At 35.0% G+C, this 12,986-nt stretch overlaps 3 protein-coding genes across 5 annotated transcripts in view; all 3 read left to right on the plus strand.

The window, feature by feature from the left end:
* The first annotated feature begins 2,198 nt into the window (after positions 1-2,198).
* On the plus strand, positions 2,199-6,588 carry LOC107015639. Of its 3 annotated transcripts, none has more exons than XM_027916705.1 (5): positions 2,199-2,638; positions 4,704-5,098; positions 5,333-5,529; positions 5,618-6,053; positions 6,338-6,588. In XM_027916705.1, the coding sequence occupies exons 1-4, from the start codon at positions 2,331-2,333 to the stop codon at positions 6,011-6,013; spliced, it is 1,296 nt and encodes a 431-aa protein (XP_027772506.1). In that variant the 5' UTR covers positions 2,199-2,330; the 3' UTR covers positions 6,014-6,053; positions 6,338-6,588. The 3 variants fall into 3 exon arrangements, with proteins under 3 accessions (XP_027772506.1, XP_015071456.1, XP_015071455.1); XM_015215970.2 differs by having other exon boundaries at positions 6,347-6,588; XM_015215969.2 differs by lacking the exon at positions 6,338-6,588 and having other exon boundaries at positions 5,618-6,268.
* Positions 6,589-7,057: 469 nt separating this feature from the next.
* Positions 7,058-10,459, plus strand: LOC107017968 (thioredoxin Y1, chloroplastic). The gene is made up of 4 exons (XM_015218286.2): positions 7,058-7,313; positions 8,972-9,060; positions 9,252-9,429; positions 10,159-10,459. Exons 1-4 carry the CDS (start codon positions 7,122-7,124, stop codon positions 10,222-10,224), a joined length of 525 nt encoding a protein of 174 aa, XP_015073772.1. The 5' UTR covers positions 7,058-7,121; the 3' UTR covers positions 10,225-10,459.
* Positions 10,460-10,544: 85 nt separating this feature from the next.
* Positions 10,545-12,986, plus strand: part of LOC107017967 (protein SET DOMAIN GROUP 41) — a 5,622-nt gene continuing 3,180 nt past the window's right edge. Inside the window, exons 1-3 of the mRNA XM_015218285.2 lie at positions 10,545-11,522; positions 11,630-11,733; positions 12,516-12,614. Coding sequence (XP_015073771.1) covers positions 10,691-11,522; positions 11,630-11,733; positions 12,516-12,614 — 1,035 coding nt within the window. The 5' untranslated portion in view covers positions 10,545-10,690. The remainder of the gene's footprint in view (positions 11,523-11,629; positions 11,734-12,515; positions 12,615-12,986) is intronic.

Below are 12,986 nucleotides of genomic sequence, written 5' to 3' on the forward strand. Positions count from 1 at the left end.
TATGATTGTGGTTCAGGCAAAATAACTTTAATTAATATGTACTTAATGTCAGATAAAAATAAATGGACTTCAATTATATAAAACTTCAAGAATAAAATAAACTTGAAACTATATCAAATTAGGTAGATTTGAAATATGAATCACTACAAACATTATATTCATTGTAACCACCATCCAAACATAGCATTAGAGTTTAGAGACATCTTTTTTCGATTAATCAGCAAAATATTAAGATATTTTATTCTCATCATTTATTTACTAACTCTGATGACAATCTTATAATATTTTGATGGAAAAAGGGTCAAAAATACCCCTCAACTTTAGTTTATTAGTTGAATATACCCTTGCCGTTAAAACAAACCCTCGCCGTTATCAATTTCACCATTTATACCCCTCAATTGACAAAGAATTCCAAATCAATCAAAATTAACCTGATTTTATAAAAATTAGAAAAAATTAGAAAACTAGTCAAAAAATCTAACATAATTAGTAAAAACCTCTATACTTTATAAAATTTAGTAAAAATGTCAGAATGTCATTATTTTAGAAAACATTTATATCTAATAAATAACTTTATTTTAACGACAGGATATATTTAACTAATAAACTAAAATTAAGAGGTATTTTTTATCGTCCCTATTTTGATTCCATGTAATAACTAATATTGTGAGGTGCAGCATTAACTCCACATTTGAAACACTAGTCTCGAGGGCCTTTATCTCTGGTCTCAAATACTTGTTTTCCATCAATAAAAACTGTAACTTTGCCTTCATCGCCTACGTCATGAATTAAACTAACATTGTCGTATAGACCAGTAGCAAAAATATGTCCATTATAATAATAAATAACTCATCATAAATTCTTAATATTATTGTTGTAAGGCTCCATGAATTTGTACAATTATTGCTCCTGATGTCCCATTTGGCAGTTGGCACAGCCCTCAAATTTCCTAATCAAGTAGATTTGGATCTATTTTTTTATCTAGATTATATATAAATATTTTTAAAATAATAATATACTATAAATATAAATATGTAAATTCGAATTTTGGTGCGATGCTGAGTAAGGGTATTAGGATCATGAGGCTTGTCGTCCGCATAAATTCAGCCCACAGTCAATGAGTTCCATTTTCGAAACTATGACATTTTTCAAAGTGGAATATCATATGGTTTCGGGTTTCTATTAGGTGGCTAATATCTGTATTAGAGTCCGACTTATTTTAAATTCACATCGAAAAGTCTCACATTGAGAGATAAAGTTTTCCCAAACAAGTGACTATATATGTATCTAGTTAAAAATGAAAAAATATTTACCACTCCATCATAACCCTTGTTGATCAGAATATTATATTTAATAAAACTATCTATGTAGTACGATATATTGGTACCCATTATTCTTGAAATATTGGATAAGTGTCATAAATAAAGTACACATATTTAAAAAAATAAATAAAAATTTATAATATAATAGGCAAATAAATAAATAGAAATTTATAATATAATAGGCAAATATTATGAGAGGTCTTATTCTTAGTAAATTCACTAATTGAAAATTCTGTAATGCCAGTCATTCTATTTGTTTTTCATTTTAAATGGATTATAGTTATTTTTTCACATTTTAATTTTTTTGTGTATAGTTAATAATCAAACTAAACCAAAGTGAAATAGATAACAACCAAACCAATAAATATATATTATTATATTTAATTTAATTTAATTTTGATGATTTTAAAACCGATTAAATTGATTTGAATTAAATCAAACTTGTGAACACCCCATACTCTCAATTAATTTCTTTTTTTTCATCTTTTTACTTTTTTTTTATAATAGAAAAAAAGTGTTTTTATATAATTACTTAGGAATGTTTGCCATTCCATATAATTTTCCCTTCTTTTTATAGCTCTCATTTATATCCACAATATACTTCTTTCGTACATTAAACTGAAAATCAAATTTGATCAATTTTAAAAATTTAATTAAATTACATTAATTTGATATTTTAAATATTTAAAATTATGCTAAAAATATTATACATTAATTTTTTTTATATCAAATGGATTTTAAACATTAATTAAAATTTATTTTATTAGACTCTAAAACTATATGACAACTAAAAAAGAAACAAATATATTCACCTATTTTGGTTTTCATGTTAATACATATACTCCACCATAAATATACTCTGAAAATCTTTTTTTTTTTTTGAAATCTTTAATTTAATAATGCAAGCATAAAAGGAAAAGGAAAAGGAAATTGAGAAAGCTAATCAAAATTGTTCCGGTCAGCGAGAATCCTAGTACTTCACTAGTACCGACCGACCAAAAAGATAAAATGAAGCGGTCGCCGGCGATCTTGAAAAACCGGCGAGGAGGTGGTTTGGGATTTGCTGCAATTGCTTACATCGGAGTAGACTATCTCCGGTTTATTTCTCCGGCATGGCATGACCGGTTACAGCCGGCGCTATGGACCATATTGGCGATCGCTGCTATTATTCGGGTTCCATTTTACAAACACTGGTCATCAGAGCTCCGTTCAGCTATACCATTTATTTTCGCAATGCTTTTTTTGCTCTCTGCTCTTCTTTTTGAAGCCATTTCTGTCCGCTCTGTCACTGCCGTTCTTGGTCTTGAATGGAACAGGTATGTATATGCTTTGAAGTAGTGCTCGTTTTTAATTCATAATTTTATTGATTTGTTTCAATTTTTGGAAATTTTGGCAAATTTTTTTGTGTATATTGGGTAAATATGGGTTTCAGATTTGGATGGGAAAACTGACTTGGGGTTGAGTGCATTTTTGAGCTTGTTAATGGAAAGTTTGAGTTTGTATTGTGAAGAATGGAAAAGGTAATTTCTTGTTTGCATCCCAAATCTGATCTAATTTGTGGTTTTCTCAATTGCTCTATAGATTTTGTTACATTGTAAAATCTAAGCAGAGTTAGATGCAGAAATCGGATGAACTATTAGAGAGAATTTGGAGCTACATCATTTTTACTCTGAATGATCAGAAATTGTTATTGAGTTACCTTCAAAATCACATATACATACTTTTGAATTTTTTCATTGAAGATTGCAAATATATATTTATGGGAAAAACACAAGGTTTGGATTTCTATACTGGGATTAACTAAAGCTGATAGATCAGACCAGAAAAATTGGTATAGGTCAATCTCACCTATCCTGGAGACAGAATTAAGAGGGATGCATTTTTCTATATGCTTCGGTTTGCTTAAGTTATGTTGCTCCGACTCTCCAAAATGCTGCCGCACCCATGACTGAATCTTCCATAAATGCACTACGTTTGGAGGATCCATCTCGACAACAATTTTGAAGAGTTTAGCAACATAGTGCAGTACGTTGGTATGGGTAATCCTTTGTTAGATTTCAAAAGTAATGAAAATCTTAAGTGGATTAGTTTGTGCTCTTGGTGTGTCTTGTGTCTGTGAATAATGGTATTTTGCGTATAATTCTTTCTTGTGATTAATTAAATTCTGTACGTGATGCTCATCATTAACTAAATCCTCACATTCTTCTGCCGAGTGATCCAAATAAGACTGGGATCATGGCACTGTTGCTTTTTAGATACATCTTTTGGAAATGACAAAGCATACGTTGTTTAAGTTTTTACCATGTCACCAGATTGTTAGAATTTGGGAATGGGCGACTTTTTGGATTTTTTAAATTGGGGACTTCTCTGACTGAATTCAAGATGAGTAGACAGAGCTTGGAAACTAATAGAGGAAGTGGAGGAAAACCGGGAAGGTATAAGGCTTAGGAAATCGAGGATGGGAACTTCTCTGAGAATTTTGATAAAGAGGAGGGAGTTTGGAAACCGAGGAAGCAAAGAGACAACTGTGTAAGGATGAAGATGCCAGGTGATAAAAAAAGGGATCTTTTTGAGCTTTTTCCAAAGCTTCTGTACTGAGACACTTTCAAGCAAAATAAAAACAGATAGCTAGTGAAGTCATAACTAAAAGAGAGAACTAATTGTGCTGTATTTGAAATCATATATTAACCTGTGTTGCATGTCTTGGTTAGCTTGGATTGGTTAGGTGTGATCTGTCTTGGGATTCTAGATATGCTAATGTCATCTAGATGTGTAAGGATACATGGTCTACATTCTAGTGAGATACAATACAACAATGTCTTTTAATAGCAGAATTTCACAAAGATGCTGAATTGATAGTTCTAAAATGCTGTCTAAGGCGAGTAATATAAAGGAAAATCTGGCTTGCATCATCACAATTAACAAACTTTGCCTCCAGTATCACCACTATTAGAAGTTAAACAGTTTGACATTGATTTCCTTTCCTGTTCTTGTTTTTGAGAAATATGTCTATCGTTGAAGCACAATGTGAAGTGGTGAAAGGCTTCTTGAAGCATGGATAAATTTCATTTTTTTAAAAAAAAGTCTTACGGATATCTGTAGACACGATCAGAATGCCCTAAAGTGGTTATGTTATCAATCATGGCACGCAACCTTGTTTTGCCTCCTAGAAGATTGAAAGTTTAGAAGAGAGGATGCATACTTGGTCCCAATTTACAATGTTTGGCTTGTGTCCAGAAAAATAAATTAACAATTGTATCTTTTTCCTTTTGTAAGCAAAAATAGCAATTATAACTTTGCTTCATTATGTTTGATCTCTCTTCTTTCTTAAATGACCATCTATAGTCTTTACAAGTTTTTCTTTTTGCAATTTATTGACAGTGATGCATCACCTCTTCCTGATGTTGGTCAGTGGTTGGTGCTGTCATTGAATGAGAAACTACCTCAAACAGTGGTTAATATATTGAGAGCTCGTATAATTGGATTACATCATTTTCTGATGCTGTTTATCATGCTTGCTTTCTCTGTACTCTTTGAATCGGTTGAAGCTCCTGGTCTTGGGCTTGGTGCAAGATTCATGTTCACAATGGGAATCGGAAGGCTACTTCGGGCCATAACTTTTGTCTCCACAATTCTACCATCTGCTCGACCATGGTGTGCATCTGCTAGATTCCTTGTTCCTCAGCACCCTCATCCTTGGGCTCAGAAATATTATGTACCATATGCCACAGATTCAAATGCCATACGGAACGTCATAAACTGGGACACAGCATATGGTATTTTCCCTTCTGATCTTCTCTTCTGTCCTGAAATTCTTACTTGGTTCTTCTTTACGAACTGCCAGTCAGAATGATCCAAAATTGAAAAAGCTCTATACATTTGTTCAATAAGAAATGCTGCCTGCGATCAGGAAAGCTCATAAAGCCAGTTTCTTTTAGGTCTTTGATGCTGTTGGTTGAATTCTGTACATAGTATTGATCTTTCATTTCTGTCTCTACTTTCGCTTTCAGCTGATCCTGGGGAATACGATCCGGAGTTTCGACCAGATTGGGGTTCAATGAGCTTTCTGATTGATTTCCTTCGGCCTACAGCTCCTGAGGGATCATCTGCTTGGTATCATCTGCTAAAGAAAGCGTCAGGGGGTTGCAATGACCTTATATATAGTGGCCACATGCTTGTTGCCGTGCTGACAGCTATGGCATGGACGGTATGCGTCTATCATTCCCTAAATTTGAAGTCTAAATTCCTGTGTCCAACCAGTCTCATCTGGCTTAAAACTTGATAAACATATGCAGGAAGCCTATGGTGGCTATAGCTCAGCACTCATCTGGATTTTTGTGATTCATAGTGCTCAAAGAGAAATACGAGAACGCCATCATTACAGTGTAGATGTCGTTGTGGCCATCTATGTGGGAATAATGCTCTGGAAAATGACAGGTCTTTTCTGGCCAATGAAGGATCGGTCAAAGGCTACGAGGCTTCGTAGGCTCGAGAAGATTCAGGGTAGGCTAATGCGAGCAGCAAAGGATGATGATATAGAGCAAATACGTGAACTTCTTAAGGAGGTAGAAGTGAGCAGCCATGTTAGGGAAAACTCCAGTAGCAAAGCAATGTGGCTCTTTTCAGGTGGAACCATTATCTTTACTCTTTGTATGGTTCTTCTTGCCTTCACCTTGACCAGCGACGGGTGAGACAGCCAATTTTCAACTCCGACAAAATGCTCTACCACAGGTAAGATGATTACGAGACAGAGAATTTGTAACATTAGGCTAGGCCAGAATAGGCATTCAACTGGAGTTTTTGTTGTTTGTATGTAATGCTTTGGCTTCAATTTTCTCTCCTGGTGGAGTGGTATTTACTGTTAGATATGAAGAGAAAAATGACTATTTATTGAATGCCTTTTGTTTACTAAAATTGTTTACTTGAAGGCCCTTTTATGCTTTTTACCTCTGTGATCTAGTAAAAACTTCCCTTTCAAGTATAATTTTGATGGACTCGCTTTACCCCTTTTTGAGTTACTGCAGGGTGCGGGGGTTTTGATAGAGAGAGCCGAGGATTTTTCAGAAACAACCTCTCTACCCTACAAATAGAGGGTAAGGTTTGGAACCCTATCTTCGGATTCCAAAATCTCATTTGTGTGAGATCATACTGGATATATTGTTATTGTAGAAACAATTTAAACGTGTTTAGTCCAAAATGTTGAATTAGTTTCAGTGTAGTACTCTATATTATAACTTGATCATCACAATTAAATCCATTTACAGAATTGCTATTAAATTTGACTTTTACTTGAATGTCACGTGTTGCCAATTCAGCTTTTGCACTTAATCTATTAATCGCATTTTCGAAGATCAAGTTTGTACATTAATAAAACTATTTACAAATGGAGAGATCCACTCACTTTTGTCTTCTTCGTATTAATTGAATTTGCTCATGAAAATATGAGTAACACTCAACTTCTTTTAATCATGAAACATAGCTTGTCAATTTATTAACAGAATAACTATTTTAATTCATTCAAATTCAATTCAAACTCGACTCACTAATAATGGATTAATGAAATGTGTAACAAAGCAAATAATAATGGATTAATGTAATGTGTAACAAAAGCAAAGAAGCCGTGCAAGAGATACTTTTGCAATTAAAAATCGTAAACAAAGCTTCAAAGGCACGATTTAGTTGCCTTATTGTACAACCCACCGCACCTAATCCAAACTTTTTTCTTATTTCTTCAATCTTCTTCACACTCCTTCAAACGCATAATCTTCCAACTTTCTCGCGTTTTCTTCCTTCTAAAAAATGGCATTTTCTATAGCCGATGCCGGAGCCGCAACCGGAGCCGGAGCTTTGGCTTCTCCATCGGCGAATTGCTCTTCTTCTACCAAGTTTTCTTACTTGGCTTCTTTGCAATTTCCCAGAGAGCTTCGTCGTGTTCAAATTGGGAACTATGGGTTGAAGTCAAAGAAAGGGTCTTCACGTCTTGTTCCTCTGGTATTTCATTTCTTTTAACTCAAATTCGAAAAGGGTGTTTTCTTTTTGGCTTCTTAAATTATTTTTGTTTAATGTTGTATGTAAAATTTTCTTTGATTTTATCGTGTGGAGAGATTTTTCTGCTGGAGTTTTGGCTTGTGGAGTTTGATTTCTTAGAATTTTGAGTATTAAGATGGATTGACTTTGTGCTTGTTGTGAATTACCCTTTCATTTGACAAAAAATTGCTTCATTGACATCTGTATTGGGGGTTTTATATGCTACATTTCTGTTTTAAATGGCTATTAAATGTTAAATGTGTAATTTTAAGTGTAACTATCAGTTTATATACGGAGTCGAGGCCTTGAGGTACTCAACATATCTGTAGTTTGTCTTTTTGCTGTTCCATTTATCTGTTTCTCTGGTTGGATTCTTTTTTTTTTCGATTGGGGTTTGGGGTGGAAGAGTTTTATGTTGGTGAAGAGCAGAAGAGGGTGAAATTGTAATAGTTTTAGTAAAGATGTGACCTGTTGTTTATTCTTCTCTTTGAGTTCTTATTTGCACTTAGTATCAAACTATTAGATTAGAAATCAAGATTATGTTTTACTTGAATTTGTGTACAAGCCGTGAAATAAATGCAGATATTGCAGACATTCCTCCGTCTATTTTGGTATTCAGCTCAGGCTTTTGTTATTTTAGAGTAACAGGTAGACTAAACCTAACATAATCAAAAAATTCTCTCTTGTGAAGTTTTGTATATGCAGAAGCCTGAATGACATGATAACCAAGTCATCTTTCTCAATGAACCTTACATCCCCCCCCCCTCCCCCCACGCTTCACGGGCACTGAAATGTGCTCTCTGTCCGCGTATCCTCGTAACTTGATATGCATAGGCGATGGGTATAATCGTCACTTCTGCTTATTGACTAGTCCTCAAAGTATCAGTCTTGTTAAGTATTAGGAAGAAACAACTCATTGATAAGCTAGTGCAAAGGGGAAAATATTAATTACACCATTTTCTAAAGGTGAACTTTGGTTAGATGAAATTTGAATGTTCAAAAGAAATGAGAGTAGAATCAGATTCACTGTATATTTGTAGAATTGTGTCAGGTATTTTCTGATCCTCCAAAATAGATGTTGTATAAATCAGGGAAGGGTGAAATGAACTATATTCTTTTTTTGTTGGATACAAATTAGTATACTTATTTTGTGTGGAAAGTGAGAGAAGTGAGCGACTCTTTTGTTTCATACAGGAGTTGAGAGAGTACTATCTGACCAAGTAAATAATAAATTACAGTAGATGTGAACTGTCAGAGAACAAAATATACTTTTTTTATTCATTTGCTATAATGTGATGCAAGGTCGTTGTTGTTCATTAGCAATATGCTCTTGGGGGACTTTAGACTTCTGCTTTTCTATTTATTCAGTGCCTTCTTGTTGAATGCTTCATTTTCTGTTACAACTAGATGTTATTTGTTTAGCAATGTAATCAGCTTGAGCTGCTGAATTGCATCATCTTGATTAAATCAACTTTTGATTTTATCCCTCACTGACATCATTATCTCAAATCTGCTGACATTTGCCCGTTATGTACTCTTTGAAAATATTGCATTCTAAGTTTTTGCTTTTGAAGAAATGATGTTCATTGCTTAGATTGATTAAATCGTATCTGTATAATTAGGTTGAAGCAAAGAAGCAAACATTTTCTTCCTTTGAAGATATGTTGGAGAACTCTGAGAAACCATTATTGGTCGACTTCTATGCTACCTGGTACGCTGAACTCTCCTTGGCAGCCTTCAACCTTTCTTTACATCAAAAGTAGAAGAACATGAATGCTTACAGTATTGCTAAGTGGATATAGCTATCTGTCTCAATCTTTCTTTGAAGTCGCATGTGGGGTCAAAAGCTTCGCTACTGTTTCTATTCACATAATAATGAGAGGATTTTCATATTACATGCAGGTGTGGTCCTTGCCAGTTCATGGTTCCTATTCTAAACGAAGTTGGTGAATCGATGAAAGATAAAATTCAAGTGGTGAAAATTGATACAGAGAAGTACCCAGCCCTCGCAGATAAGTACAAAATACAGGCGCTGCCAACCTTCATATTGTTCAAGGATGGAGACGTTTGTGATCGCTTTGTAAGTGGAATAGACCTTGTTATTACTTGTTTTCATGTTGTTTTTTCGATAGTATTCATGTCAAAGCTACCAGAACATCTTTTTGAATGATTTTGGTAGTAACTAGTAGGGAAAAGCTTTTAAAGTTACCAAGTAGGGAAAAGCTTTTAAAGTTACCAAGTAGATAGATTTCCTCTTTCTCACTCAAACTTCTATTACTTGTGAGTTTTGAGCATATTATGCCTCTTTCCGTCTTGCATTTGTACACCCCCAAAGCCAGAAGAAGTAGAATAAAGAAATGACCAAATAGCTGATTGAAAACGGTCATGAAACAAAAAACTGCACCGGGTTGGGATCTTTGAAAGTGTATATAGCTTTTAAGATTTTATGTGAGTGAGAAAAATGCTAGTTAGTTCACTTTCTACTCTCGAGGTAAAGGTAAGGTCTGCGTCCTTCCCGACCCCACTTTGAGGGACTATACTGGATATATGAGTATCAGAAAATTGCAAGTCAAGCACAACAGCAACAAGACCTGAGTAGTCAAAAAGTGAACGCATGAAAAAATCAAAGGGGGTCCAATATCAACTAATATACATAAAAATTGATATAAACAGTGTAACTTTTCGTCCTAGCTCCGCCCCTGGACTTGAGGGTTTAGTGGATTTTTTTTTTGTTGCAAATTTTCTAGTTGATTTAATATTTAGCTCAAGTGTATCTTGTGTAAGTAACTGTTTCAATGTCTTGTTTCAGGAGGGCGCACTCAATGCTCCTCAATTGATGCAACGCATAAAATCTGCACTGGAAGTAAAGCAGTAGTCTTGGCGTGCTGCCTTTCTAGCGCTCGAATCATCGTTTTGAAGTTATTCATTTTTAAATTTCAATGATCGTGCTCTGTGGAAGCCTTCAGTTTCTCACTCCATGTATTTGCAAAGAAAATTGATTAGATACAGGTGTACAATGATTAATCAATTTACCCTAACTGCTGTAATTTTTTCTCCCTTAAAATATGATTAAACTTTAATTTTTTAACAGAATGGCAAACTTTGATCAACTGATGTTCAATGTATTAATAATTCACCAGATATAATAAGCATTTGCATTGTCTAAATAAAGTAGCAGACTTTTCTTTCTGAAAATCAAACCAATACGAAAATGTCTGAGAACAAATGGTGATTTAAGAAATTGAGCTCTGATCAAAATCTTAAAAGTTCGGATAATCAATCAATTTAGTTAGTATATGATTTCAATTCCAACAGAAAGCAAAAGAAATAGCAAGTGAAAGATGGAGATGAGAGCAAAAGAAGCCATTTCAATAGGCCAAGACCTCACTCCTCCAATCCCACCGCTTTCACTTTGCCTCCACCATTCTACACTCCTCTCTCACTGCTCTTCTTGCTTTTCTCCTCTCCCTCCTCCTCCTTCCCTTCACTATCCTCCCTTCTTCTCCCCTAAAAATCCCAACTCAAATCACTCCATTCGCTACTGTTCCCTTCAATGCTCTTCTCTCGACTCCCCTATTCACTTCTCCTCTTCAGAGTTCCACTTCTTTCACCTCTTTCCTCAACCCCTTTACACCAATTTCCCTACTTCCTCCGATCTTCGTCTCTCCCTCCGCCTCCTCCACCTCTTCCAAACACTTAATCTCATCCAAGAATCAAATGGGTCTTTATTAAATTTGGAAAGAATTGGTGGGTTGGTGACGAATTTCAGGAAAGTAATGTTCTTGGAAGAACACTGCAATGATAATGATCTTTCTGGAAGAATTCGTGATGGGGCCAAGGCTTTGGCAGCTTCTAGAAGAATGCGTGTCAGTTTGGAGACCAACGGAGAGTATACTATGGAAGCTGCAGTGCTCTGTTTAGTGCTGACGAATGCAGTGGAAGTGTATGATAAAGATGGGAGAAGTTTAGGGGTGGGTGTTTATGATATACCATTTTCATGGGTCAATCATAGCTGCTCTCCTAATGCTTCTTACAGGTTTTGTAAAGCACCAGTTTCTGAAAAGATATTGGAGAGTAGGATATGTCCAGCAGCTACGGAGACTGCTGCTGCTGGCATTGAAAATGAATCAATTAGTAGTAATATTGAACTTCAGAAATCCATGTCAGTGATTGGTAATGAACTACTGTAATTTCTTTTCCAAAGTTATTGTCTTTTTGATAATCTTGATGGGAAGCAAATGTGATTTTCTTTCTGCTTTCCATTCGATGTTTGACGATAGGTGGAAGTGAAGCATGTGGTCCGAAGATAATCCTTAGAAGTATAAAGGGCATCCAAAGAAGTGAAGAAGTGTTGATTACATACACTGACTTGTTACAGCCTAAGGTACAGTTTTCTCAAGCTTTTGAATGACATGACACAATTTCATATTATCAAGGACATCACTATAGATAGGAAAGAGTGGATGTCGCGTATTACGGTAGAAGGCTAGTAGAAGAGAGTGTCGCCTTTCCTTGCATAGGTTTAGTGCCTGTCATAGGACTAGTTGTACCCTTGTAGTTCTTGTGGTATGATGTTTATTGTATTTTGATGATCACATTATTTTAGTTGTTGTTACTGTTTCTCTTGTATACTTAACACTGCTTTTCTTATTAACCACTATGCTTTCTCCATTGTTTTCATCTTCTTTTACTTGGTTTTTGATGCACTTGAGCTGAGGGTCTTTCGTAAACAGGCTCTCTACCTCCACGAGGTAGCGGTAAGGTCTGAGTACGCTCTACCCTCCCCTGACCCCGCTTTGTGGAATTTCACTGGGTATGTTGTTGTTGTTGTGTTTCTTATCAAATGTTTCTTGATGGAGAACCTTCTGAACTCACGTATGAACTATGAATCAATTGCCAGTTAGATACTTTTTGTATGACGGAACAAAATGCTGGTTCCAATGCTTGTTTAGGCTATGAATAATTTCACTGTAACATTATCAATTAGATTTATTTGAGTTGTTGCTTAGATTGTTTGCCAGAATTGTTCTTCTTTTTCAAATCCAGTATATAGGGATGATGACAGCTAAGTTCTACAAGTTATTTTTAATGATGTTCTATGTTAACCATATCAACTTTCAAAAGAAAAAAGAAACAGTTTTAATAGTGACTTTACTTGTCTTCCAGGTGATGAGGCAATCAGAGTTGTGGTCGAAGTACAGGTTCAGTTGCTGCTGTAAACGATGTAGATCAATGCCTATGACTTATATAGATCATTGTCTGCAGGTAAAATCATATGGTTTGAGAACAATGGTTAGAAGGGTATGCATGTACTGTCGAACCGTAATTGTAATACCATCATTTTTGTCCAACAGTAAGCTCCTTCTTTAAATGATTCCAGTTCAACCATGAGAGGGCAACTTGAGCAATCAAAGCTACGCCCTCTTCCACTGCTGACTATGAACAGTTGACAGCTAATGATTTCTACTTTACTAAGCCAGTTCGGTAAGTTAAGGTCCATGCTTGAAACGAAAAAAAAGAGGAAGGGGAGGGGGTCGCCCAAAGCTGTGGAGATAGGGTGGAAGATAAAAAAGCTATATTTAGAATAATAAAGAGAATCTATTCAAATTCATATTCGAAAATGGGATTATCAACTAT

This window comes from Solanum pennellii, chromosome 4 (assembly GCF_001406875.1).
Source record: "Solanum pennellii chromosome 4, SPENNV200".
In the NCBI taxonomy this organism is placed as follows: Eukaryota; Viridiplantae; Streptophyta; class Magnoliopsida; order Solanales; family Solanaceae; genus Solanum; species Solanum pennellii.